The sequence below is a fragment of the Herpailurus yagouaroundi genome, unplaced genomic scaffold (genome assembly GCF_014898765.1).
Source record: "Herpailurus yagouaroundi ecotype Mexico unplaced genomic scaffold, PumYag 184, whole genome shotgun sequence".
In the NCBI taxonomy this organism is placed as follows: Eukaryota; Metazoa; Chordata; class Mammalia; order Carnivora; family Felidae; genus Herpailurus; species Herpailurus yagouaroundi.
The window spans coordinates 14,299,537-14,327,444 of record NW_024412415.1 but is presented as its reverse complement, the minus strand read 5'-3'; the positions used below and the strand labels follow the sequence as shown (position 1 = coordinate 14,327,444).

At 37.2% G+C, this 27,908-nt stretch overlaps 2 protein-coding genes across 5 annotated transcripts in view; one reads left to right on the top strand and one right to left on the bottom strand.

Annotated features, from left to right (window-relative positions):
- The window catches only part of MYEF2 (myelin expression factor 2), a 31,660-nt gene extending 29,166 nt beyond the window's left edge, over positions 1-2,494 (top strand). For 3 of the 4 annotated variants that reach the window (XM_040492604.1, XM_040492607.1, XM_040492605.1), the window contains one exon: positions 1,056-2,494. In XM_040492604.1, the coding sequence (XP_040348538.1) occupies positions 1,056-1,219 (164 nt within the window). In that variant the 3' untranslated portion in view covers positions 1,220-2,494. The remainder of the gene's footprint in view (positions 1-1,055) is intronic. The other variant, XM_040492608.1, reaches the window with a different exon arrangement.
- SLC24A5 (solute carrier family 24 member 5) lies at positions 1,696-27,908 on the bottom strand. The gene is made up of 9 exons (XM_040492609.1): positions 27,745-27,908; positions 26,876-27,055; positions 9,817-9,900; positions 9,620-9,723; positions 9,184-9,284; positions 7,119-7,402; positions 4,841-5,047; positions 2,837-2,938; positions 1,696-2,118 (listed from the first exon to the last, which is right to left on the bottom strand). Exons 1-9 carry the CDS (start codon positions 27,863-27,865, stop codon positions 1,796-1,798), a joined length of 1,506 nt encoding a protein of 501 aa, XP_040348543.1. The 5' UTR covers positions 27,866-27,908; the 3' UTR covers positions 1,696-1,795.

Sequence of the window (27,908 nt, the reverse complement as noted above, 5' to 3'; positions counted from 1 at the left end):
CTTTTTTGTCCCTTTATAGAACTAAATATGTTTGGCTTTCTAAGTATGTTGCTAGACTAAAATTAGCCTGTAGTGATTTGGCCACTATATAATATTCAAGGAAAGGAAATATGGTAAGTGGGCACACAACTCCCCTAAATGTGTGTGGATCTGATGATAATACATCCCAGTTTGCCTGGGGATAGTCTCCTTTTCATCTGTTATTTGTGTGTAATTACTAATCACTCTCCATTTTACTCTCAAAGGTGTTCTGGTTTGGGTGGTGGATGTTTATGGATATTTTGTAATTTGATGAATGATTTGATGAATATCAGCAGTGATATTACCCATATATGCAATAATTGTCTGATTTTCTTCCTCCTCCTCGAAGCTTCTCTGAGGTTCTTCTTTGGGCCTTACCATCACTGTTACTTCTATTGATTTAATCTATGCTATCTCTTCCATGCCTATTTCCATAACCTATTTGGTACCACTCTTACACTGGAGTTCAAATTGTGGTATTGAATAAATAAAATGGCACTGTGGTCAATAAGTAGAATTAGTGGGGCCCTTTTTGGCCTGGTAAAAATTGAAATTCTGGGCAGTTGCTACTATTTGCAGTGGTGAAATAATGAAAAGGAAGATAAAAGGGAAAGGAGAGATTGGGGAGATTGGGCAGAAAGTGAAAAAAAAAATTTTTTTTTCTAAAAGTAATTTTGTTCATATTTGTAAGTTTGTTATTGTGCATGGTGACTTGCTGGCATTTTATGCTGTTTGCCTTGCTGCTATAAATTTACCTCAGAAACTAAGAATTTAAAAGTATTTTTTTTATGTTCTACCTTAATAAAATATTAAATCCTAAGCAAATTTATTTTTATTCCTATTTTGTATACTTTAACATGTTTATATTCAGAATGTAAAATGATGAGAATAATGTTTATATGATGTTATTTTTAAATCATTAATATTTTTAGCCAGCTATTTACCATTTCATTGGCTATGAGGAATATCAGACCTGTGTAGTGAGATGAAATCCACTTAAACTGACTAGTAATTTTATAATTTTTCTTTCACAGGTCATGTAATGTTTGCAGAAATAAAAATGGAGAATGGAAAGTCAAAAGGCTGTGGAACAGTCAGATTTGACTCCCCAGAATCAGCTGAAAAAGCATGCAGAATAATGAATGGCATAAAAATCAGTGGCAGAGAAATCGATGTTCGCTTGGATCGTAATGCGTAATTTTAAACCGCGGTTGGAACATTCTTACATCTGTTTTGCTGAATCTCCTAGAAAAAGTCATTTTTTTTAGTAATACTGTATGCTTACAAAAGCTGTAAAAATGAACTTTTAAAACTCCCACCAGCTTTTAACAGTATAGTGTTAAATATACTGTGGTTTTTGTTAATCTCAAGTTTGGGTTTTTAAAGACAGCAAGTTGGTCATTCAGTTTAAATGAATGGTTATACTGTTTTTAATGAAATAAGCCATTTTTCTTGTTGTTACTTTCAGTACTACATAGTGGGATTTGTCCAAGTTTCCTCAACTTTTATCAACTTACTGTAAGGTAAAACAGATGGTTTTTTCAAAACTTCCATTTTGTATATGTAATTGTCCTTGAAAAGAAAGGGCTCAGACAAATTAGGATGTGATTTTGGGTTGGTTTTAAATTACTTTTCTTTGGTGATGAAGAATTACTGTAAGTAAGTTTTAGATTCTAAAGTTCAGGATATTTTTTATTTGACTTAAATGAAGAAATGGAGTTTTCCTGCTCTTCCTTCTCCCATCATCCACGTTTTCCACATAACCCTATTAATATCAACCTCCACAGCCCCTTATTTTATTATTTCCGATGATTCCAAGTTCATATAGAACCGATAATGTGGTAATCCCCAAGTATAATAATAGGCAGACCACTCCCAGCTTTCTGTCTAGTTTCCAGCCATTGAAGTGAACTGCTGAAAAAAGGAAAATAATAGAAATGTTGAGAGAGATGGTTATGTAAGTTAGTCCTCTGCTGTTCACTTCTACAGGAGCTGATGCATTTATAAATGCAGTTTTAATAAACCATGGAACACCTAGGCACAGCATATCAAACACATTGGATCCCACGATGTTAGACATAGCCATATCTCCTTTGCCTGCAAAACAAAACAAAACAAAAAAAAAGCATGTTGTTAAAATGTGCACACCAATGCTGTATTTTTATTAATAAGCTTCATAAAAAAACACTGGAAATTTTTTTTGTTTGTTGGTTTTGGAAAATTGTTATTAGAACAAAAGTCTTACTGAATTTGTATTTTTTAATTTTGGGGGGGTTAGTATTTAAAGTCTTAACATTTATTTAATAATAATTATCTTTATTTATTAAACCATTTTTCAATAAGGTCTGTAGATTACTTGTTGCTTTTCATTCTCATTTAATATGGTTAATTATGATTTAATGCACATTTCAGATGAGTATTATTTGGGGGTTAGATTTAGTGAAGTTAATCTGCAATTAAATAGTAAACCCTTCCTCTTGAGTCACTCTTTTTTTTTTTCTTCAAAGTATGCTGAGGAAATTTTTTTTTAAATGTTTATTCATTTTTGAGAGATAGACTGAGCGAGGGGCGGGGCAGAGAGAGAGGGAGACAGAATCTGAAGCAGGCTCCAGGCTCCGAGCTGTCAGCACAGAGCCTGATGCGAGGCTCCAACTCACGAATCATGAGATCATGACCTGAGCTGAAGTCGGACGATTAACCGACTGAGCCACCCGGGTGCCCTGAGGAAATAAATATTTTTAAAGGTACTTTTGCTCAGTGTATTTCAGCCAGGTTTGAAGAATGGGCATTGCAGCACGAGGGACCTAGCTCTTACCTTTTCTTGCAACCAACACACTGGCAATCGTGTCTGGCAGGCTTGTTCCTGCTGCTAATAAAGTAAGGCCCATTACTGTGTCTGGAATTTCTAATGTTTCCCCTATAATAAACATAGATACTACAAGTTACAAATCTTATAGATTCAATAACCATTCTCTGCAGTTATTTCAGATATTTCCTTCCTGAACAAAAAGAAAATAGACACATTTAGATTTCACAACCAATATGTACTTAGATTTCAGCTAGAAAAATATTTGAATAAGACTGGTAAATTGGGTAATACAGGTAGTACAGATTTTTAATGATAGATATCTAAAGATATTTAATAGACAAAATTCTACTAAGGAATAATTCCCCTGCCTGATAATGCCTACCAAAGGTTTGGATGTTCATTATTAACTGATCAAGGTTGTTGCTTAATATATGCTAATGATAAGATTGGTTATTTTCTCTTTTGCAAAGCATTTTCTTAAAGTGGTCAGAATTAAACAAGTTGTTTATAGCTATTTTTAACCTATAAATGTGTTAACATGGTACACATTTTTTAGGTCCTACTTTGGTGATATACCTTAAACAAAGGAAAACAAAAATCGGGTTCTACCTGAATCTTCCTAACATCATGTTCCCGATTTATTAATCCTTCTGTTAAGTTTGATGTCAGTGCAGCATTTTCCAGAAATGTGTTCAGAAACAGAATCAGAGGGAAGTGAAATAAAAAAACATGTAACTCCTCTTTTAATGTTGCAATTGAATACTTACCTTAAAGTCTTTTTCTTAAAATGTCAATTAAAAGTACTTTAAGTAGCTGTTTATTGCATGCTTTATATATTGATATTGGAATTATAGTTGGTTGTTAATTTTTGTTACTGGTTTGCCAGAGTTCATATGTACATAAATAACACTAATATTTATCATCTTGGGGGCTGTTCTATGATCTGTTACTTGATTTTGCTCTTTTCCTGATTTCCTATTGTTAAGTATATTCTGGCTGAGAAAATTTGGAGAGATTTAATATGCAAGCTAATTGGACTTTTTCATCCTTGTCATTAAAAGAAAAGAAATACTCTGCTCTTTGCTAGCATGCTATTCTAAGTCATACATTAATTTGGGGAAAGTCAGAGATCGGCAAGCTTTTTTTGTAAAGGGCCATGTAGTAATTATTTTAGGCAATACAGGCTATATGGTTTCTGTTGCAAATATTCACCTCTGCCATTTCAGTGTGAGAACATCCACAGATAATATATAATGACTGGGTGTGATTATGTTCAGTAAAACTTAATGAGCAAAAACAGGAGTCTTGACGGTTTGGGCACACAGACCATAGTTTGCTCACCTCTGATATGTTCATTTGGGTTAACCTTTCTGGGAGAAATCCTTGATTTTTTTTTTTTTTCCTATGTTTATATTCAGTGTTTTTCTTTTGGAGTTCTGTGAAACTAGAGCTGATTATGGCCAGCGGTAATATTTAAATTTTAATCATGAAGGTAGTAGAAACCTAAACTTAAATTTTATTTTATGTACTTTTTACCCATTTCGTAGTTGGTTTGTATTGCCATATCCAAAAGCAAAGTGAAATGTAATCCAGTTAAACAGTGAACATGCACTGTTTTCTCAAAATATTGTCCCTTTGCTATATTTTTCATTGTGGAATAGAATTCAGTGGATAGAGCATATTGTAGACCCCATACAATGTGATTTAATTATTAGCATAATAGGAGGACATCCTGTGTACTTGATTTAATTTATAAGAAGATCCCTTGACTTGTAACTCTAGGCTGCATAATATTTGAGAATATAGTTGGTATGTAATACACAACTTACAAACCCCTGAATGATCTTGCTGGTATATTAATATTTAATCTTTTTGTAAATAGCAGTTATCTTTAGTCTTTGTGGAAAGAGAAATTCCTCCTTAGCTAGACTTTTAGTGAATATAAGCAGTTCTTCTGTGAAACTGATTATTTTCTTTTTTAAATTGTGCTCTTGTACTAAAGATACATACCAGTTATTGTGACCATCCAAACCAGGATATATGTAAATGCGGATATCCATAGTGCCGACACGAAAAAGGTTATCATAAAGTAATTTTTCCAAAACTTTCTTCTACAATCTGGTGTGGTTAGAAAAAGTAAGGTAATGATAGGAAGGGATAGTACCCAAAAAATTCTTTTTAAGTCTGCTTCAGGCATGTTGAAAACACTTGGTGGATCTGTTGAGGAAAAAATAAATGATTTTGAGTTTTCTCAAATGGCCAATTAAGTTGGAAATGTCCATTTAGAAAGCTATATTGAAATAAATTAGCTGTATCAGTTTCTAAGAGGCTATTTAAAACATTTGAATACCTCATTACTGATATTGCTGGCAAAAAGGAACTAATTGAGACTTTAGGGCAGACAGTATAAAATGCAATACTCAGCATTTCTTGATTTGGGACCTAAAAATCCATCAAAATATCTTGGATCATTCAGTAAATGTATTAGATATAATGCTTATTAAGTGTCAGTTGGACTTCTCTTGGTTTTCTACAATATGAATGGTTTTTAGTAACTTTTTTTGCTTATGGGTCTAACTTGCCTTCTACCTATTATAGCTAATGTAGTTGTCTCTGTCCTCCAGTATTGATGATGTCTCTAGCCTGCCCTGTGTATCAGATAATGCATACTTACGATGTATAAAACAATTATAGCATAATATTTTTATTAAGTTGAATATTCCATTCTAAATATCATTGTGATTTTTGGGGGGCTTCAAGTTTTCTTTCTTAACATTTATTTGTTAAACTTGGAATTCACTATAATTCTTAGGAAGAGCCTTTAAGAAAATAGGAACTAGTATGGAATCTACAATATAACTTATAAAACTTGAGTATGTTCTTTTATTTAATTTGTTTTGTTAAGTTAGTGGAAGACAATAATATATTGGATAAAAATAAGAGTTCACTTTAAAATTATTTAAAATTTGCATGGCATTTACAAAATAATGTACTATATTGTAATGTACCATAATAATGTAGCCATGTATTGGATCAAATTACATTACAACTAATGCCAGTAAAATAACTCATGAAAAAATTTGCAAAGCTTCAGCCAGTGGACCATTAAATAATATTAGATATAATTTTAGTGTAATGAAAAGATTCTTTTGGTTCTTTTGAATTTCTTGTTAAAAAATTTAACTTAGCAATATGCCACTTGCACCTGAATGTCTAGAAACTAATTTTTATAAGAAGGGGAAATGTCATGTTGTAATTTTTTTAGGTAGTAAATTAGAATAGCTTCCTAATGTACTTAGGTAAATTTAGAATCTGTTTCATACAACCACTTTGTAGAAAACTAATGCATAAATTTCTGTTTCTGGCCCTAGATGAACTTCTACTAAACGCATTTATCCACATGTTCTGCAACTGCTTCAGATGACATTTTAAAACTGGTTTTTCGCACACCAGCACTTTTTCCAAAATTCCAAATTTTTGTAAGTGGTGTTCCCCTTTTCTCAATCAGTCATGAACGAAGCCTCAGAATTTCCTCTGCTCCCTTTTCTGACCTGTACAGTCTTTCAGTTGCCCTACCATGGTGATGCTTCCTCTGCATTGTCTCTTTTATTCCTACTCCTTTGCTCTGTCCAGGCACCTACCAAACACACCAGCTGTTTTAGTGGCTTCTTACAGACCTCCATTTCTTTTATCCTCTGATTGCCCTGCTCAGAAACCTGCAAAGATTTACATACTAGCATATAAGGCTCTCCTGTTCTTTACTATCAACCTTTAATCTGCTTCTTTAGTGTATACATTCTGTGCTCCAGGTATGCAAGTTCTTGACCAGGCCTTTTGCTCATATTAATTCGTTGGCCATCAGTTTATCGAATATACTTTACTTTTACTTCTATGTTATTTACATAACAGACTTCTGTAACTGTTAATTATTGGTAATAAATCAGGCCATCAGTTAAAATCTGATCTATTCCACAAGGCTCAGTTTAAATGCTGCCTTCTCTGTGGTTATCTTTCCTAGCTTTTATACAAATTTTATACAGTCTGTCCCATTTAGGAACTACAGTTGTACTTTATTTTCTCCTCTTTATAGTACTTAAACCTTCGTATTCTAGCTATTTTCTTTTTTCTCTACAGTACTGGAAGATTCTTAAGGATAGGGACCACCTCTTCATCATGTCTGAATGTCCACAGTGTCTTTTACATAAAAAGTATATAGTAATTGCTGAATCAAAATGAGACAAGTTTTTCTAGTGAGTAGATTTAATAGTGGGCATGATGTGCTTATTACCTTCAGAAACCTGACTAAGACCATGTAAACTTAAAGGAAGCTGAGAGTAGCCAGAATCGTCATGAAAAATCCCACTGTCAGTTCTTGATTGCCGACGGATGAGTGGCTGACCCTCGTCTTCCCATCCCATCAGTGGTTCTTGCTCACTTCTCCTCTCCGTAGTTTCGGCAAGACAAGTGCAGCAAGGGCTGAATTTCTTTATAATATATTGGTTGACTTGAATGTCAAAACACAGCACCAAAACATATAATCCATATATCAAAAGCAGTAAAGTTCCTTCATACCTATAAATTAGAGAAATTTGTCTATTTTAAAATAAAAACACAAAGGTTTTGTAGAGCTAGTAGTTTGGGGGCAGTATCTGCTTAATAATTTTCCAACACAGCAATAAAACAAGCAAGTAATATTTCTAGGTGTATTTTGGTTTTATAGTTGTGTCCAAACTTGGCCACAGCATTATTACAAATTTATGCATAAAAGCTTGGCATTCATTTCTATATTTCAAATAAAACCAAGGATTCTAAATTCATTATCTTCATTTATACTTTACAAATTATAGGCATAAAAAATGCTTTGAAAATAAAAATTGTAGACTTTAAAAATGAAAGTTAAACTAGTGAATAGTGATGGGAATTCTCCATCTCAGTTCATTAACAGCATGCATTCCTCAAAATATACAGTATTATAAAAGAATATGGTTTATCTGTTCATTTCAACTGTGTCTATTCAAATCTGGTGTAAGAATTTTGTGTAAACTATTCAGAATATATAAGGCTTTGGGACTTTTCAGTTTACAGGGTTTTTTTTCTTTTTTTTTTTTTTTTGATACAACTAAATTCGGCTTGTAGTCACAAGACAATAAGGATATTTAAAAAATGAAATTACATCATAGGCACTAAAGAACTGTTGTCCCATACTCTGGTCTCCTAAAGAGTTGTGATTAGGTAATACCACTACATTTGAACCTTTCATTTACCTTTTATTTTATAGCCAGTGAAGCTCTGCTACACTGAAAGCACAGAATTCTTGTTTTCCCTAATAGAGGGAGCATAGGTTTGGATACTCTTAAAGTTATTGTCATTGTCCGTTTAGAGACAATCATTAGGACAGTCATTGTCACCTTAAAGATAACTGCTGAGTTCCAGAAGGATCCCTACTATAGCCAATAGGCTTTCTTTGGGAGACAGACTAGATTTCAGGGTGATTCATTTAGAAATTCTGCTCCCTGCAAGATTTTAAGTTTCTTGTCTGCAGGTCTAATGCAGGGTTGCTAAGTTGTAATACTCCAGAAAGTTGTAAAACTCCAGTTGTAATACTCCAGAAAGGTGCCATTTACATTGTTTTCTATTTTTCTGGTATCCTGTAGCATTATGCAGTGCACAGTCTATATGGCTGTGCATTTTACATTCCTCTCCATCCCTTGTGACTCCTAGCATAGTGATAAACCCATAATAGATACCTGGTTCTTCTTAGTTGAAAAAGTTATTAGCTGTCCACTGAGTCACCCTCTTTTTCATTTTCTTGCAACAGCAAGACACTGGGAGGTAAAGCAAACAATTGCTAATACCTATATATTGTTGATTCTTAGAGGAAGAAGGCTATAGTTGTTGCTAAATGAACATCAGAGAGAGAGTTGGAAGAATTTAAAGATTTTAAAATTTACTTCCTCCGTCATTTCTTTCCGGTCTTGTGACTATGACCACTTCTAACCTAGGCAAGGTAAACCACCCAGTAGAAGAAAAGACCCAACTGCTGGGGCTTTAATTGACAACAAAAGGGGAGACTGAACAGGCTGAGGGGTGAAGGAAGGGTGGTAATGTCCAGTGATTAGTGAGACAAGGAGACTCACATGACTGAAGAACTTTCAAAGGGAAAACCCAACCAGCACCTGTGATGAGGAAGTTAGCTCAGAGGCATGTGGGAAAATGGTACCAAAGTGGTAGGTAATTGAGAAGTGACTGAAATAACATTTCCGAAAAAGAGATGTTGCTAAACCATTGGAATTTCATAAAAACCCTCTCTGTAATTGTGTTTTCCATAAGAGTAATGATCATTTCAAGCTTACCAGTAAACTTGGTTGTCGAATATTATGCCAAGAACTGCAGCTACACTAATTGCATATGCTGCACAGTCTCTGAATAAGGGCCAACATGATAGCGTTGAGGCCTGTAAAATGATAATTTACTGTTTCCATTACAGTGTAACTTCAAGTACATGCTTAGCACAGTACTAAAACTGTATGTTTGTTGCTAAATATTGTAACCTTTTGCATTTTGCTTAGAGAAGGAATTTTAAGAAAAATGGTGTTTCAGAACCTACTCTGGTTTTCATAAACTTGACCAAGAGCTATTTGTGGGTTAACTTTAAATGAAAGACATGTTTTTCTACTGATTAATAAATTTGATTGAACATATTACTAGTGCCTTATTTGTTCTAGACCATAAACCATTTTTGTAATGTGTCAAGACAATAAATTTGTGGAGTAAAGTTGTTTTACATACCACATTAGATAGTAAGCCACAAGCTGCACAGATGCCAAAGAGGTTATACATTGCAGATCCAAGAATGGTGCTAATGCCAATGTCTCCCTTTGTGATAAATACACCTACGAGCAAGGTAATTGCTACATTAGTGCTACCAGACTTGAAGAAGATAAAATCACATTGAGTAAGCAAAAAGTAAAAGGAGCGATATTTACCTAGGAAAGCAGTAACCAGCTCAGGAGCTGAACTACCGGCTGCCATAAAAGTTGCACCTGCAACATCCTGAGACAGTCCAAGGGCTGCAGACAAATGAAATTATGTGAAAGTGACAAAGGGAATGTCTCTATAAACATTCAAATCTATAGCTTCACAGAAAAGCACTAACCGTGACTTAAACTGGAAAAATAAAGCATGCAGGTTAAAAAATTAGAGGAACCCAGTCTTGCTCTCTCTATGAATCCATTACTTAATGCTTCCTTAGAAGGGGAGAGAAGGCCAGAGACCACGGGAGCTATACTGCAACTCCGTGTTCTGAATGCCAAGATGCAGGGTTTTGTGGGACCCAGAAAGAACTTCCTTTCTAGCTGGGGGGTTGTAGGTGTATGGCAACAGCCAGACTTCTTTAAAATAGTACTGTCAACAGTGCTCCTGTACAAGTTGATGAAACTGAGGTATCTCAGGAGTCCTAATCCAATTTGAAAGAGGAGAAAAAACGAATATTGGTAGTTTTTAAGATTTGTAAGTGAAGCTGAATTAGGATTATTAACAAATTGGCAATTTCAACTGTGTCAATACAAATGAGAGGAAATTAGTTCACTAAAAACCAAATAAGAATTACTTTTGTATAATTACAGTCTATTGTAATTAAAATTTTAGAGTAGTAAGCCCAAGAAAATACTAGTATTCAAATCGTTTGTGTATATCCCCGAGACTTACAAGCACATCCACTGTCTTCAGTGATGAGATGAAGGGTCTTAGGAAGTTTTTGGCTCTTTCAATTTTAGAACTAAGGGATCTACTATGGGAAGGAGAAGAGAAAGTCATGTTGAAAAGACTACCTTGTTTTGGGAAGGCTGAGACAAGGTTGCATCAGAAATCCCCAACTAGGTTTTACTGGTACATTACGAAGTAGCCTATGGAAGTAGCATGCTTTTTTATTCTTGGTGTGGCAGATTGTATTTTACAAAAATAGCTACAGTATTTGTGTCCTGGTGATTTTCCAGAACCTTTCCATTCCCTGCCTCTCACCCCCCCACAAAAGTGGAGTTTATGTCTCCCCCTGTGACCACTTTGACTAACAATATGGCAGAGCCATAATATTTCTGAGGCTGGGACATAAAAGGTGACAAAACTTCATGGTTCTCTCTAGGGACCTTTGCCTTAGAGCCCTGAACCACCACACAAAACCCCAGCAACCGTGAAACTCCTGTACTGGAGATACCTCATGAAGAGCCCATACAGAAATAAGAGGTGCCTGAGGAACCCTTACTAGTTCAGCCCCCAAATTTTGAATCTCCCCATCCCAGGCACCAGACATGTGAAAGAGAGGCAGCTTTCAGATAATTCCAGCCTTGTCTTCTGACTATAACTGCATGAGATACATCAAGCTGGAACTAACAGCTGAGCCCAGGAAACCCTCGCATCTGTGAGAGGTAATACTATGATAGTTTTTTTAAGCCACTGGTTTTGGGGTGATTTTTTAAGCAGCCATTGATAGTTAAAACACCTGGCTATTGTTGTACTTACTGAGTACCTACTATGTCAGATGCTTTTTTAAGTGCTCGGAATGTGGCAGAAAAAAAAAAAAGACCAATGTTTCTGTTCCCGTGGAACTTTTTTCTAGGGAAAAGAAACAGACAAGATAAGCAAAATATGTGTTATGTTAGAAATAGCAGGAAGCAAAAGCAGGGAGTGGGGAGCATATAGAATGTCATGAAGAAAGGACTGTAATTTTAGATTGGGTAGCCAGAAAGGCCTTTGCGGAGAAGGTAAATTAAAAGTTTTCAAGTGAGAAAGCTAGGCACATATGTAGAGGCAGACTTCACTTTACTGTGCTCCACAGATACGTGTTTTCTACACATTGAAGGTTTGTGGCAACCCTGTGTCAAGTGTATCTGTGCCTTTTTTCCAACATCATTTGCTAATGTCATGTGTCTATATCACATTCTGATAATTTTCTCAATATTTCAAACTTTTCCCTTAGTATATTTTGTTACGCTGATCTGTGATCTTGGATGTTACTCTTGAAACTTGGGGTTGCCATGAACTGCACTCAGATAAGACAGCAAACTTAACTGATAAATACTGTATGTGTTCTGACTACTCCCCCGCCTGGCTGTTCTCCTTTTTCTTTCCCTCTCCTAGGCCTCCCTATTCCCTGAGACACAATACTGAAATTAGGCCAATGAATAACCAACCCTACAGTGGCCTCTAAATGTTCAAGAGAAAAGAAGAGTTGCAAATCTTTCACTTTAAATCAAAAGCTGGAAATAATTCAGCTTAGTGAGGAAGACATGTTTTAAGCAGAGATTGGCCAAAAGCTAGGTAGGCCTCTTGTAGCAAACAGTAGCCAAATTGTGACTGCAAAGGAAAAGTTCTTGAAGGAAATTACAAGTGCTATTCCAGTAAACACACAGAAGGTAAGAAAGCAAAAACATCCTTATAGCTAATATAGAGGAGATTTTAGTGGTCTGAATAGAAGATCCAACCAGCTACAATATTCCTTCCAGCCAAAGCCTAATCCAGAAGAAGGTCTCTCTTTAAGTCAATGAAGGCTGAGAGGGGTGAGTGAGGAAGCTGCAGAAGAAGTTTGAAGCTAGCAGAGATTGGTTCATGTGATTTAAGGAAAGAAGTCACCTCCATGACATAAAAGTGCAAGGGGAAGCAGCAAGTGCTGATATAGAAGCTGAAGCAAGTTATCCAGAAGAGCTAGCTAAGATCATTAATGAAGATGGCGAAACAATAGATTTTCGATGTAGACAAAACAGTATTCTATCGGGAAAAAGGTGCCATCTAGGACTTTCATAGCTAGAGAAGACGAGTCAATGTCTTGCTTCAAGCCTTCAAAGGACAGGCTTTTGTTAGGAGCTCATGCAGCTGGTGACTTTAACTTGAAGTCAATGCTCATTGGCCATTCTGAAAATCCAAGGCCCTTAAGAATTATGCTAACTCTATTCTGCCTGTGCTCGATAAATGGAACAATAAAGCATAGATGACAGTATATTTATGTACAACATGGTTTATGAAATGTCTTAAGACCACTGTTCAGACCTGCTGCTCAAAAAGAAGATTCCTTTCAAAATATGACTGCTCATGGACAATGCACCTGGTCACCCAAGAGCTCTATTAAGAGATGTATGATAAGATTAATGCTGTTTTTATGCTAACACAACATTCATTCTGCAGCCCATGGATCACCATTCTAGATCCCATTAAGAACATTCACGATTCATGGGAAAACCATCAAAATATCAACAGAAGAGGAGTTTGAAAGAATTTGATTCCAACTCTCATGAATGATTTTGAGGGTTTCAAGACTTTAGTGGAGGAAGTAACTGTAGATGTGGTAAAAATAGCAAGAGAACTGGAATTCGAAGTGGAGCCTGAAGATGTGACCGAATGGCTGCCATCTCATGATAAAATTTGAGTGGGTGGGGAGTTGCTTCTTATGGATGACCAAAGAAAGTGGTTTCTTGAGACGGTGACGATGCTGTGAAGACTGTTGAAATGACAGCAGAGGAATTAGAATATCACACAAACTTCGCTGATAAAGCAATGACAGGGTTTGAGAGGATAGACTCCAATCTTTAAAGAAGTTCTAGTGTCAGTAAAAGGCTATCAAACAACACTGCATCCTACAGAGAAATTGGTCATGAAAAGAAGAGTCAATCAATGTGGCAAAGTTCATTTTTGTCTTATTTTAAGAAATTGCCACATCACCCCAACCTTCAACAACCACCACCCCGATCAGTCAGCAGCCATCAACCTTGAGGAAAGACCCTCTACCAGCAAAAAAGATTATGATGCGCTGAAAGCTCAGATTCTGGTTAACATTAGGTAAAAGGTTAGATAAGGTAAAAGGTAATAGGTGGCTAGATCATGTAAGACTTGTGAATCCTAGCAAGGATTTTAGCTTTTATTTTGAAAGATATGGGAAGTGTGTGTGGAAAGTCATCCACCTCCTTCTTGCCAGTGATGCCAGCCCTAGTCATGAGGTTATTTGGTCTCAAGAGACCTAACCAGCTCTATCTAGTCTGAGCTATTTTGCCACCTGTTAAGCCTCTGTTGTGAAAAGTCCTCTTAGGATATGTGGAATGATTCCTCACTATTTGCCTTTGGTCATGTTGCTTGATGAACAGGTTGCAGTGATGAATGAAGTCAGAGAAGTAATATTTTGTGCAACACAGTTCATAACATTTCCTTTGCTGGTTAGAGTCTATCTATCTATCTATCATCTATCTAGCTGACTCTGTGTAAGACCAATTGGCCATAAAATTTTAAAATAGAACATGATAAGACATATTGCTCTGTGCTTAACTTTGTTCATTTCAGGAATGAAGTAAATGATATCTTACATTCATAGTATACAATTCACTTTCATATACATTATTTAATAATCTCAATTATCCTCTGATATGAGTGGTGGTATTTCCATTTTACAGATGAGGAAACAGGCCCAGGAGGTTAAGTAACTCAGTTACATGGATAGTAAGGATCTTATATGTGAGAAGTTAGGGCATAAACTCCAAGTCTGTTGTTTCTAAATCCAATGCTATTTCTATTTCACCACAGAAACCTAATGTAAAAATGGCACTAAGGCAGGCCAATTATAACATGTTGGGCGACTCAGTTATTTTCTTTCCTGCCTCATGGCATGGGCATATAACTACCCCATTCTATTCTTTCCTAGGGCAAATAATAGTTAATGGGAGTCAGGGATACTTTGGAAGTTTTCCAGCATATTCCAGAGAATGTATAAATTTAGTGATATTGGATATTAGCATGAATTCTCTAAATCAGGGCCTGATAATATGTGGATGAAGTTGCAAAAGAAAAAAATGCTTAATTTTGAACTAAATGTCCAAACTTGGTGCAGCTCAATAGTAAATGACCAATCTTTGCTTAACACTAGTTTAAGCATGCTTCATTAGAAAAATTCAGTCTCAGGAGGGAAAAGGTGATCTGTTGAGCTGTTTGTCACAAGGAAGGAAAATAAGTGACCCTTTTGAACACTTTCACTATCAAAAGGTAGTAACAAAAAAGCGTGTTGCTATTCATTGGGCTCTAATTGAGTTATGAAAGGAAAGGTTCTGTAACGATGGATGTATAAAACTTCAAAGATATTTTAACAAGTCATATCTTAAGGTTCTAAGCATATTTTGTAAAATGGTTTATACCTTTGAACTTTAGAATAGACTGACTTTGTCTTCGCTGACCTTTGGGTAGCATTTCTCTCTGCGATAGTTTATTATTAAAGATAAATTGTTCTGGTTTTTTTCCCCCCAGAGCTATTACTTTTTTCCTCTTTATTACTCTAAAGGAATAATCACATTTCCTTCAGGATATAGGAGAACTGTTCAAGGTGAGTTTTCTTTATAGGTTTAGATATCATTACATTGTTTATATAAAGTGCAACTTTATGATAATGACCTGTGGTCTATGGGGACCACAACTTAAACCAAAATTCATCAGACTTTTTCTTACACATGTTCTCTTCTCTGATGCTATGTTGAAAAGCTTATGACAGCTTTTTAAAACTCTCTTCTGGAAAGATAATATAGTGGGAAGAGTTTTAAACTAAAATGGAAACCTGTATTCTGGCCCTGCCTGTACTTAATAAGGGATTTTAGACACGTTATTCAGACAAGCCTTACATTTTGCCATCTGTAAAATGGAGTGTTGGACTACATACTCTTTGAGGCCTCTTCTAATTTTGTCAATTTTTGTCAAAATGTAGGATATGGATTCTATGCTTTTAGACTCTATGCCACTTTTTATTGTTAAATAAATTTATAATAAAAAAACCTCCTACATTACTGAAAATTTAGGAGATAGTGTGGGAATATAGAAGGGGAAGAATCACTTACATGTTTACCATTGTGTTTTAACCACTGATATCATTTTAATGTATCTCCAGCCCTTTCACAATGCACATTTTAATAGTTATAAGCATAAGCTATATGTAATTTGGCATCCTCTAATACAATTTTAGAAACTTTCCAGTGGCAGCAAATTTTCATGCTTTGTGAATGGATTAGAATGACCAATCAAAGGTCATTCAGACCCACCTCCAGTGACTGGGATGGTAGTCATCCTGAGTAGTTTTAATTTCGGTCCAGAATGAAGTGTGACAGCAAACCAAGGTGCTTTATGATTTGCAAAACTGTTCTAACATTAATTTCAAATATATTTTTAGATTTTTTTTGAGTACAGCTTTAACATCATAGGGATAAATGCCTAGCTTCCCAATGTACAACATATATATATTCTGTGATGTTTTTAGCAATAAATAAAGACATTTTGATTTCTTTATAGTTACCACCTCATATTTTGTCTGAGCTATGAGGGAATAAATTCTGAAACCCTCTGTAATGCTTTTAAAGATCTAATTCCACTTATGAGGACTCCCTCCAACCTCCAATCTAATGTCTATAACATTATAGTGATTTTCCCCCTGGCCTAAGCTTATCATATAATGCATGTATAAGACACTTTATCTCCAAACCTCACAATTACCTCAGTTTTGGCTCCATAACTTGCCCAAGGTCACATAGATAGTAATTGCAGAGACGGGATAGACACCTAGATCTTTTTTACTTTCAAAAGCTACTCTTTCAGCTATCCATGTAGGTAAAGCAAAGAGATTAATGCATGGCTTTATTATTATTGTTATTATTACTATTACTATTACTATTATTATTGTTGCCTGTATATGCAATAGCATCTTGGTAATACCCAGACAACTTGGCAGTTATTCAGATCCATATACCTTGGGTAGATTTAGATGCAATCCAAGGGGACCACAACTTAGATCAGAGAAAAGAAACACAAAGAAGATGAATATGCTCTTAAGAGGAGGATGAATGCCCTTGTGGCAGGGAGAAAGCACGGTTCTTAGATTCTTTGTTCTTTGGGAAGGCTTGGCCTCTGTAAATTTCATGAGGATTAAGAATCAAACAATCCCCTGAAACTGTTGGCTATCCAAATGCCATACCCACGGAATTATTCAACTCCCTTTCACTTTTATCCATTTAGAACCAATTCCACCTGGAATTAAAACTCACATTTCTCTCTTATTGTCTATTTCTGAGACATAACGTTGCAGTTGAACATGGGCAAACATGGTTCAAAGCAGAGTGAATAAAAAAAACCTTTTGATAACAAATTAGATATTTTATTTAAGTATGTTTCCCCAACACCTTATTAAGATCATTTTCACTTAAGACATGTTATACCTCAGGGTGCCTGGCTGGCTCAGTTGGCTGAGCACCCGACTTCAGCTCAGGTCATAATCTCATGGTTCGTGGGTTTGAGCCCTATGTCAGGCTCTGTGCTGACAGCTCAGAGCCTGGAATCAGCTTTGGATTCTGTGTCTATCTCTGTCCGTCCTCTGCTCATACTCTCTCTCTCTCAAAATAAATAAATAGACATTTAAATTATGTCAGGGTCTGTGCTGGCAGCTCAGAGCATGGAGCCTGCTTCAGATTCTGTGTCTCCTTCCCTTTCTTCCCCTCCCCAACTAGCACATGCTCTCTCTCTCTCTCTCTCTCTCTCTCTCTCAGAAATAAAGGAACATTAAAAAAAAAATGTTATACCTCAAAGGGTCAGCATGGTGGAGGAATTAGAATTCCTAACTGAGTAGTATATTAGTGTAACATTTAAAAAGACAAGTGTCGGCGACACCTGGGTGGCTCAGTTGGTTAAGCGTCTGGCTTTGGCTCAGGTCATGATCTAACGGTTGAGGAGTTCAAGCCCCACGTCGGGCTCTGCGCTGACAGCTCAGAGCCTGGAGCCTGCTTCGGATTCTGTGTCTCCTTCTCTCTCTGCCCCTCCCCGACTCATGCTCTGTGTCTCTTTGTCTCTCAATAATAAATAAACTTTAAAAAATAAATAAATAAAAAGACAAGTGTCTTAGCCAGCTCATTGTGGACTTTGGGCTATATCAAGTGACCAATTGTAGGGGGTCCTCAGTTTTCTATGAAGTTAGCTTGAGAAAAAGTAAAGAAAACTACTGTAAACAGTGGCTAAACAACTCTAAGAGACCCCTACTACATATCAAAAGTAGACATAAAAAGGATTTATTTTGGCTTTATGCTTAATGTTTGTGTTTCTAAAACCAAACTGCTTATAGAGATGAGATCTAATAGTCTTATCTGGGCTATAATTTAATATGGTTTCTATTATATTTTTAATTTATATAATATTAATTTATATTTAAGTTAAATATTAAATATACTTTAAAGATATCACTTTTTAAAAAAGAAAGTGTCACTAAAGATTGAATAAAATCGTATGGATTTTAATGTAAAAGAAATAAAAGGAACCCTAGACAGAATATTCCAGAGATATTTGAAGTATCATTTAAAGTTGTTACATGGATTATTAGATTAGATAAAAGAATGGGTTTCATAAACGTACTTTCTCTTGCTTTTATTTGCCTTAAACTTGGTTTTCAAGGTCTAGCAGATGCACTCTAGATTTGATATTTGCCCCAAACATATCCATATTGACTTTGATCACTCACCTTCTGCACTTTCATTTTTGCTAAGTAAAGAATTATAATCTCTGTAGTCTGTTCTTCTTTTTTTTCTTTTTTAATGTTTATTTGTTTTCGAGAGAGAAACAGTGAGAGCCAGGGAGGGGCAGAGAGAGAGAGTGAGAGAGGGAAGGAGACAAAGAATCTGAAACAGGCTCCAGGCTCTGAGCTGTCAGCACAGAGCCCGATGTAGGGCTCAAACTCATGAACCATGAGATCATGCAGTATTGTGACAGACCAACAAGTATACCATAGAGCTTTTGGAAGAAAGAAGAAACCCCAAGCAAACAGTACCAGATGTGACTAGCTTTACAAACCAAGCATGGGAATTTTAGTCAGTTTCATAAGTCAGGCTTACATGAATGAACAGAGACCACAAAGACCACCCCCCCCCTTCTTCCTTGTCCTCATTTGGAACCTGTCTGTTTCTGTCTCTGTCTCTGTCTCTGTCTCTGTCTCACACACACCTCAGTGTATCCACCCAATTCCAGGTCTAGGGTAGCACAACTGGTGGGTATAAGGGAGCTCCCTTAAGATTATTCTTTACCCCATTACCTCTAGCTCCCTTGATCTCAGATAATATTCCACCTCTGATGACATCGTTTATAACCCCTTCCCCTGAATCCTTAATTCTATTTCCCAATTCAGAAACTGGGTCTTATCTCTGAAGGTAAAATGCTCTGGACACTAGAGTGTGATTTTTATTCCGTCTATGATGTGGATTAATTTCACTTCATTGCTCTGTGTTCAATGAATCATCATTAGCCTCTTATCCAAGAGAACCTCAGTGGATATAAAAGAAAATGGGATTCGAGGAAGAGGGCACAGGAACAGCATTTCCATATTGGTGCTACAGAGTAAAGATGACAGCAAAATGTCTCGGGTTGTCTAACAAGAGGTATGTGTTGAGGATGGGGTGGGGAGGAGAGTTTGTGTGGCTTCTGTGATCATAAGTAGAGCAAGGAGAAAGAAAAGAGCCTTGCTGGAAGAAGCCTCCTGTGGTGGTGACTCTAGAGGAAATTGCCAGATCAACATAGATAGCTACAGACAGAAAAAGGGTCCAGGGTGGGTATCAGCAAGAGGCTCTGGCCTCTACCATGTCCTGCTCATCCTCTGCATGGAAAGTCCTGAGCCTATTCTATCTTCATCTGAAGACCCTTCCATTGACCAAACGAACTACTACTGGTGGCTTGAGGAGTGGGTAATGAGGTGATGGGGCTGGGGTGGGCCAGAGTCCTGTCAATTCTCCCATCATATTCTAGGTTGGGACTTATAACATGCACCCTACAGAAAGTCATTGCAACCTATGTGATGATTTGGTTTCACAGTACCAGACTAAGATCTCATGGACATTCTAGACAACCAAAGGCTTAGGCCTCGGGGTCTAATTATTGTATTTGGCAAGTGTTTATAACATTAATTTACAACCTCCAATAAGTGGCTGAAAGTCTAAACTGATTTTTTTAAGCAATTCAGTGGATTCTCTTTATTTTGTAGTATACTTCCTCCATAGTTACAATGAGTATTTGATGCTGTTGTTGGTTCTTTTTGTCAAAACTCCAGTGCTGTTGGGATGAAAACATCCTTTAAAACTGTTCACGGGTTCCTTGGGTGGCTCAGTCAGTTAAGCAACTGACTCTTGATTTTTGGCTCAGGTCCTGCGTTGGGCTCAGTGCTGGGAAAGTGTGCTTGGGATTCTCTTTCTCCTTCCTCTCTGCCCCTCCCCCACTTGCACATGCGCACTCTCACTCTCAAAATGAATAAATCAACTTAAAAAAAAAGACTGTTCAAATAGAACAATTCTTCTGAAACAACCATATTATGGCTGCTAACCTCAAAGAAGGATGTGTCAAATTATATCAGAGCAGTTGAGAATATTGTTGGATGTCAGCATTGGAGAGGGAAGGCTTTGTTGGCTGGTCTTAGGTAATTATGTATCATCTCAGCTTCTCATCAGCAAAACCAAACTCATAGAACTGACTTTGTGGGGTTTCTGTGAAGACCAAATGAAACCGTCTCTATTTAATTTAGAGCCATGCTTGGTATTCTATAATTGTTTTTTGACAAATAGCTAATAACTAAATATATAAATAAATAACAACACTCCAGCACATTGTGGAATGCTTCAGTAAACTGTTTTCAGGATTACATTAATCCTTATTAGTTGACAAAATGGGTGGAATTATTATAACCCAATTCTCTTCAAAAGAACTATGGGGAAATGTAAAGTGTTTGCAGACTTTTCTGAGGCTAGTTTCTGTGGATGTAAACAAATCCCAGGGAAATTGTTTTTTATTGCTGATGTCCTAATTTGGATGGACTATGCTAGACCTTGAAAAGAGAAATGACAGAATTAATTTATAGGCACTTAAAAAATGAATCAGGCCAGCACTATTTCTATCTCATTTTGTTGCCAGTATTTTCAGCACTCAAGACCAGGGTCAGTTCTCAGCAGCTGAAGAAGATTTAGCAGCAGCGTGGGTATCCATCAATCACACATGTGATATTGTGATTTATAAGAAATACGTATTTGGTCATTCAGACGACCAAAATATATTTCTCTCATATATTTGGTCTTCAGCCACAGTCACTGACTCATGCTCCCAAAACCCTTGGAATTTCCTAAGAATTGAGAGTGATGAAGGCATCTTTTGTTATGTTAACAAAGCGACTTTTGGACCCTACCTAAGAACAAACCCTGTAATTAGAGGGTTAGAACTTTCAGTCCCACCCCTGACCTCTAGGAAGGGGAGACTGACTGGAGGTTGAATAAATTGGTCAATGATTTATTTGATCATGCCTGTGTAATGAAGCCTCCATAAAACCCAAAAGAACCTTTCTGGGTTCAGAACCTATCTAGTTTGGTCTCAGTAAAGGGGGATTTGCTGGAATGGCCCTGGCTCACAAAAGCATTTGGTTTGGGAAGAGAAAGGATGAAAGGAACTTGGTATCTGGGTGGCCACGCAGTCAGATTAGAAAGGCAACAGAAATGTGGGTGCTAAAGGTATACCCACATAAGGTATAACCCTGTGGAAATCACTCTGAAAATTTGAAAGGTGCATGAAAGTAGCAGCCTATAAGACGAACTCCCATTTTGGAAGGCAATTGAAATAGGTAAGTAGATATCCCTGTGTGCTCCTTTGAGATGGCTACCTGGGTTCATGGAATGAGTGGACATGAGGGTCTGGAGCAATGCAAAGATGGGCTGAATCTAGACACACTCTAGAAGCACAAAAATGCCAATAAGAACTATTCTATCTGCCAACAAGAGAGACAGAGACTACAGAGGGCTATGTGGCAGATTCCCTAGTAGGAAGGTCCTGACCAAAGCTGGCAAGAAATATTGATGCTGGTAGTCTTTGGGGCCTAAAAATGGGTCCTAACAGGAGTATTCACTGCCTCTGCAATGGGCTTTGCTTCTCTGGGATTAGATGCAAATGCTCAAAATACTATACAAGAACAGGAGCCAAAGATATTGCACTGATTTGGATTGCTGACCATTTCTCCAGACCAAGGAACACATTTTACGGTCCTTGATATCTAGCAATAGGCAGAAAGAGAAGTTTGATAGAGAATCGGAGTGGGCAATTGAAATATTGGTTATCGAAAATGGGGGAAGATAAGGGCGCTAAGGGTTGGCCTATAAGCCTTCACCAATGTGTGCTCACCCTGAACATGAGGCGTCCTGAAGAAGTTTCCCCTCACTAAATAGCTTTCTGTTTTCTGGTGGATCTGGGGAGGAGTGCGAGGGGGAAGGTATTGGTATTCTTTCTTCCTCACATCACCTCAACTTTGTTGTTTTGTGCCCTTGCTAGATGTAGCGGTCAAAGGACCGGGGCTGCAGCCACAAGGGCTGGAAGCAGGGAGGATTGCTAAGGAATGGTTGTCTTCAACCTTTGTGTCACGATCCCTAAGGGTCTGGTGGGATAAGATGCACCGTCACCCCGTCTGCCAAATTGAGATTAACAGTCAATTCAGCCATATTGTTTGTGGTAAAAATCACTCACTAGTTGTGCACCTGTATGACCTTAGACTGTGTGATCAGGAACTGACTGAAGGTGGGCTATTGCTAGTATTGCTGCCTGCATGCAATGTAGCTCAGCACTGTGGACTAGGTAGTTAGTTACTAATGAACTGAATGAGAGTCTAGTAATGTGCCAGTATCTTTTAACTTCTATGATTGTTTTGCTACCAGGGGTACGTGTTTGAAGACCAGGAGGTGGGCTGCTGCGATGTTGTGATTTATAAAAAAATAGATATTTGGTTTTCATCCATAGTTCCTGCCTCAAAAGCCTGCTCCCAAAAGTTCCTGCTCCCCAAAGCAGGAAATTCCTACCTGTAGAGCTTGATAAAGTTGTGTTTTGTCATTTTAATGAGGTACATTTTGGGCCCCAACTGTAGAGGGCTGCTGGTTGCCAAGGGAACAAACCATGTGATTAGAAGGCGGGAACTTTCAGTCTCACCCACAGGTCTCCAGACAAAGGAGGGAGGGCTGGAAGCTGAATCAATTGCCAAAGGTCATGATGTAATCAACAATGCCTATGTGATGAAGCCTCTGTTAAAAAACAAAAAGCTGGAATTTGGAGAGCTGGGAGAGTGGCATGTCTGGAGAGGGCATACCTCATACCTTGCTTCATGTTTCTCTCTTCCCTCTGGCCGTTCCTGAGTTATATCCTTTTGTAATAAACTAGTAATCTAGGAAGTAAAATGTTTCTCTGAGTTCTGTGAGCCACTCTACCAAATTAATTGAACCCAAGAAGGAGGTCATGGGAAACTTTGATTTATACAGCCAGTTGGTCAGAAGTCTAGGTAACAGCCCAGCCTTATGACTGCTATCTGAAACCCAAGAAGAGGGTTGTTGGAACTCCCAATCTGTAACCAGTTAGCCAGAAGCATAATAATCTGAGCTTGTAAATGGCATCTGAGGTCAGTTGGGGATGGGGAGGGCAGTCTGGGAGCTGATGCTATCTTTGGGTAGATAGTGTCAGAATTACTTGCTGTTGGGGGAACTGCACCCCCCCTCCCCTGCCAGCTCCCCTCCCACACATTGGAATTGTGAACCCAATTCTGGACTGAATACCAATTTACACATTCATAATAGCTACTGTATTATATTTCACAGCAAAGAGCGATTCACTTGTCTGCTGATGATGTTTCAAAGTAATTCCACAAGTGGCCTAGTGGAAGTCATTATTATAAATATTCTACGAAGTCACTTAATGAAGATTATTTTGAAGTAGCAATCTAAATTTTAATACAGTTGCTTCTGCAAGGCTAGAAAAGTTATTTATTTATTTACCACTCCCAAGACAATTTTTTATAAACAAAATTATTGATGAATTTATTCTTTTAGTCAAGGTATAGTTTGGAAATGTGAAAACAAAAAACAAAAAACAACAAAAAAAAAGATCTTATGTGGATCCTGAGAAACTTAACAGGATCCCATGGGGGGGGGGGGGGGAGGAGGAGAAGGAAAAAAAAAAGAGGTTAGAGTGGGAGAGAGCCAAAGCGTAAGAAACTCTTAAAAACTGAGAACAAACTGAGGGCTGATGGGGGGTGGGAGGGAGGGGAGGGTGGGTGATGGATATTGAGGAGGGCACCTGTTGGGATGAGCACTGGGTGTTGTATGGAAACCAATTTGACAATAAATTTCATATATTTAAAAAAAAAGGAAATGTGAAAACAAAAAGAAAAAAATTTTTTTGACTTTTCTATTTTCCAGGAAGAGAAATTTTCAAGGTGGGACAGAGTACCTTGAATTTAAAATTTCTTAGTGTTAATATAATTAACATAATCTATGTACGTCATCTAATTAAAGGTTCACTACTGGCACAAGGATGAACAAATAGATTATCACAACATTTAAGAGTTTGGAAGCAGAGGCACATACATATATATAAGAATTTAGTATATGAAAATTGATTAACTTTCTGAAAAAGTAGCACTGAATTCTATAGCAAAACAAATTCTTAGTGAAAGAAAGAAAGAAATGTAAAAAAAAAAAAAAGAAACTACACGTAACAGAAATTATGATAATTTCTCTGACCTGGGGATAAAAATTTCTTTCTAAGTGTAAAACCAAAAGGAGAATCATAAAGGAAAATATTTATAAATTTACTTAAAAATATGTACACTTCAATGTGATAAACAAATTACAAAAACAAACAACAAACTATGAAAAAGCATGTGATAATAGAAATATTAGAAAAAGGGTTAATATCCTTATATTAAAATAATGTCTTGGAAATCAGTAAGAAAAAGACAAATACCCTCCTGTCAGAACATGGGCAAAAAAGCACAAAAGGAAAACCACAAATTGCAGTAAGCATGAAATGTTTACAACTTCACAAATAATTGGATCAATACAAATTTTACAAAATGACATTCCATTTTAAAGCAATTAACAGACATTTTAAATGATATTATTCATGGTTTTCTGGAATGGAAGTTATCCCACATTCTGGAGGTATAAGTTGGCACACCCTTTCTGTGAAGTGCTTTTGGTAATGTATAAAATAAAGCGTAAAATATGCATAGCTCTGCATCTTTATCAATAAACAATCAGAGAGGTTTGCAAAGATCTTGTACATGTATGGGCATAACATTGCTTAGGATAAAAAAATTAAAAAAACACAAATGTTCAATGAGATTAATAATTTTTAAAATTATGATAAATTTTTACTGGGTACCTACTATGTATAAAACCCAGTGTTAGGATCTTAAATCATTTGGAAAATCATGCTACCATTAAAAATCATGTTTTTGAAGAGTATTTAATAATATGGGGAAATGTGTAGAATAAAATATATGAGGAAAAAGTGTGTACCTTTGAGTGTACTTCAAACTGTATATATAGCAAGATCTAAAAGGTCAAAAGAAAATACACCAAATGGTAACTGTGGGGGTCTCTGGGTGATGAAAATGTAGTGATTTTACTTTTTTCTTCTATTTTTCTTGCATTTCATCAATCTGAGTAAAAATACGATGTGAAAGTAATTTAATCTCTATTATAGAAAAATATTGATGTCAATGTAAAATGGAATGTCAATATAAAAATGTATATATTTATACTACTTAAGTTAAATAATAATAATAACAAACATGCTTACCTGTTCCATAAATTTTTTTCTTTAAACAAATATGTGTTGAGAGCCTCTGCTCTTTCCAGGTCCTGTTTTAGGTCTTAAGGGTACCGCTATGGTGCAGTGAACAAGAGAGAGAAGGACTAGCATTTCAGTGGGGTTGGGGAGCAGGGGCCATGGGAAAAAGGAGAGTTAATATTCTAGCTCTCTCTCTCTGGGAAGAAATGCCAGCAATCTGTGTGTGTGTGTGTGTGTGTGTGTGTGTGTGTGTGTGTGTGTGTGCATGTATGTGCATGTGAGATGGGGGGAGAGGATGCAGTTTCTGTGCAATCCTGTGAGTATGCAGTAGGAAACCAAACCCTTAACTTTAACCTTCTCTGAAATGAGCGCGTTCAACCAATGAAACTAACCAATCAAGAGACAGACTGGAAACTTCTGCTGGCCTTTTGCTTATATGGCCTGAATCATCACTGATATCCTGATTTTAGGGACTGGTATACTGATGAAAGGGATATGCTCAGAATTGTGGACAATGTACCTGGCCGAGGGGATGGAACAGAGGGGCTTAGCCTGGCAGATCTTATTTTCAGAAACCTGAAAGTGAGCTTAACTTTTAATAACTGAATTTACAATTATCTGATGCCTGAGGTCACTTTACATAGGACGCAGGACTTATTTATTTATTGGTTCATAAACATCAGTTACTTTCCTTACTGGCAGAAGGCTGAAAAAGGAAGTGGGGAGGAAGATAGTCCTTAATGTCATTTGTTTACCATCTACCTTTAAAAACAATTACAATTTTAGAGTAAAACAGAAAAAAAAAGTTTTTGAAAGCATAAAATGGCAAGCATTAGGAGTCTCTTGTATTAGGGGTACACACCAAGTGCATATATGTGGAAACTTGGAACAGTTTAGAACGAACTGCCAGCCAGGTAGTACAGCAGACAAAGAGTTTCTGGAGATAGTCAGTGTAATAAAAATTGCTGGGTACTCATTTAAAGATGCTCTGCTGCACGTGAACCACCAAGAAAAACCACATGCAGGCCAGTTCCAGAAGGTAGGGGCCCCACAACACAGAAGACCATCTCTGCAACCAGCTGAGATGGACAGAATTGTTGCTGAGCTGTTTTAAAGACAGCCACGTGGGGTGCGTGGGTGGCTCAGTTGGTTAAGCGTCTGATTTCAGCTCAGGTCATGATTTCACAGTTCCTGAGTTCGAGCCCAGCATCAGGCTCTGTGCTGACAGCTCAGAGCCTGGAGCCTGCTTCTGATTCTGTGTCTCCCTCTCCTTCTGTCCCTCCCCTACACACACTCGGTCTCTCTCTCTCTCTCTCTCTCTCTCAAAAATAAATAAACATTAAAAAAAAATTAAAGACAGCCACGTATTTGTGGCACAATTAATTTGGAAGATGATGGGGGAGATTTCCAGCCACTTACATTTGCTGATGATTTCCAGGGAGGGTAGGAAGTACTCATCACAGACAATAGACACGGCCATGAACATGTACAGGATAATTAGGAAGTAGATTACAATGCCTCCATCTGTGCGCTCCTGTTTTGTGAAAAACCCTTCAGGAAATTCCAGGGATGGAGGTACAATGCATTGGGTGCTATTTCCTGGTAAGAAAAAGAGGGAGAAAGTTTGAAATATGTTGGTGTCACTCGCTCCAAGCCCACAAGGAGAGATTTCTCAACAAAACTCTTAAGTGTGGGGTAACAGTGGAATTTCAAGAACCCTGGTGAAAATGTATAAAACACTTTTGAATATGATGCAGCTGTAAAGTTTAAAAAAAAAAATAACCTTTGGGACCCGAAAGAGGTGCTTTAATGAAATAAGCTGATGATAGCAAAAGAACTACAAGAAGAAAAATTATGAAATCATTCTTCCTTGTCTGCTTTCTTTCTAGAAGGGAATTTTGAACCCCTCTTCCTCCTCAAAGAGACATTATGTCTCTGATGAGAAAGATTTCTAATATCTGTACAGTTTCATTTTCCCATCTCAGAGCCCAAAGTTGTCCACAGACCTGTGAAGAATCCTCCACTGTTGCAGAGAATTTCCAAGACGAAAGAAGATTTTTTTTTCATGATGAAGTCTCTAACAATAAAAAACTAGAGACCCGCCTGTTTTATGCTGTCTGTGAATTATCTCTGAGCTATCTTTGAGAACTTATTCGAGGCATCAAAAGTGCTGAAAGTCAGAGGAGGAAGCATAAGCCGAAGTGAGTCAAGTGAGAATTTTCCTCTTTGTCCCTTTCATCCATATGTGACAACAGCAGCAGGGGCAGCTGACCCCAGTGCCCACCTACCTGTGGCCCTCGGGAGACGACGGGGCAAGGGTGCACCTGAAGAAGGCAAGTGTGCGGTGGCCCAGAGGACGCCGAGGAGCAGAGCCCTTCTTGCCCACCGTTGGCCCCCTTCGGTCTGCATTTCTGCCGTGCTCTCACTGCAGTGTGCCGCTTTGGGAAGGGGG

What these genes read in the sequence shown, in the direction of transcription:
- SLC24A5 (XM_040492609.1), bottom strand. Translation starts at nt 27,865, where the DNA reads ATGCAGACCGAAGGGGGCCAACGGTGGGCAAGAAGGGCTCTGCTCCTC. An exon ending in GCTGGTTACTGCTTTCCTAG is followed by an intron (nt 9,724 to 9,816) that starts GTAAATATCGCT and finishes CCTTGCTCGTAG; the next exon opens with GTGTATTTATCACAAAGGGA. An exon ending in TCTTAGTCAGGTTTCTGAAG is followed by an intron (nt 5,048 to 7,118) that starts GTAATAAGCACA and finishes TTTCCTCAACAG; the next exon opens with ATCCACCAAGTGTTTTCAAC.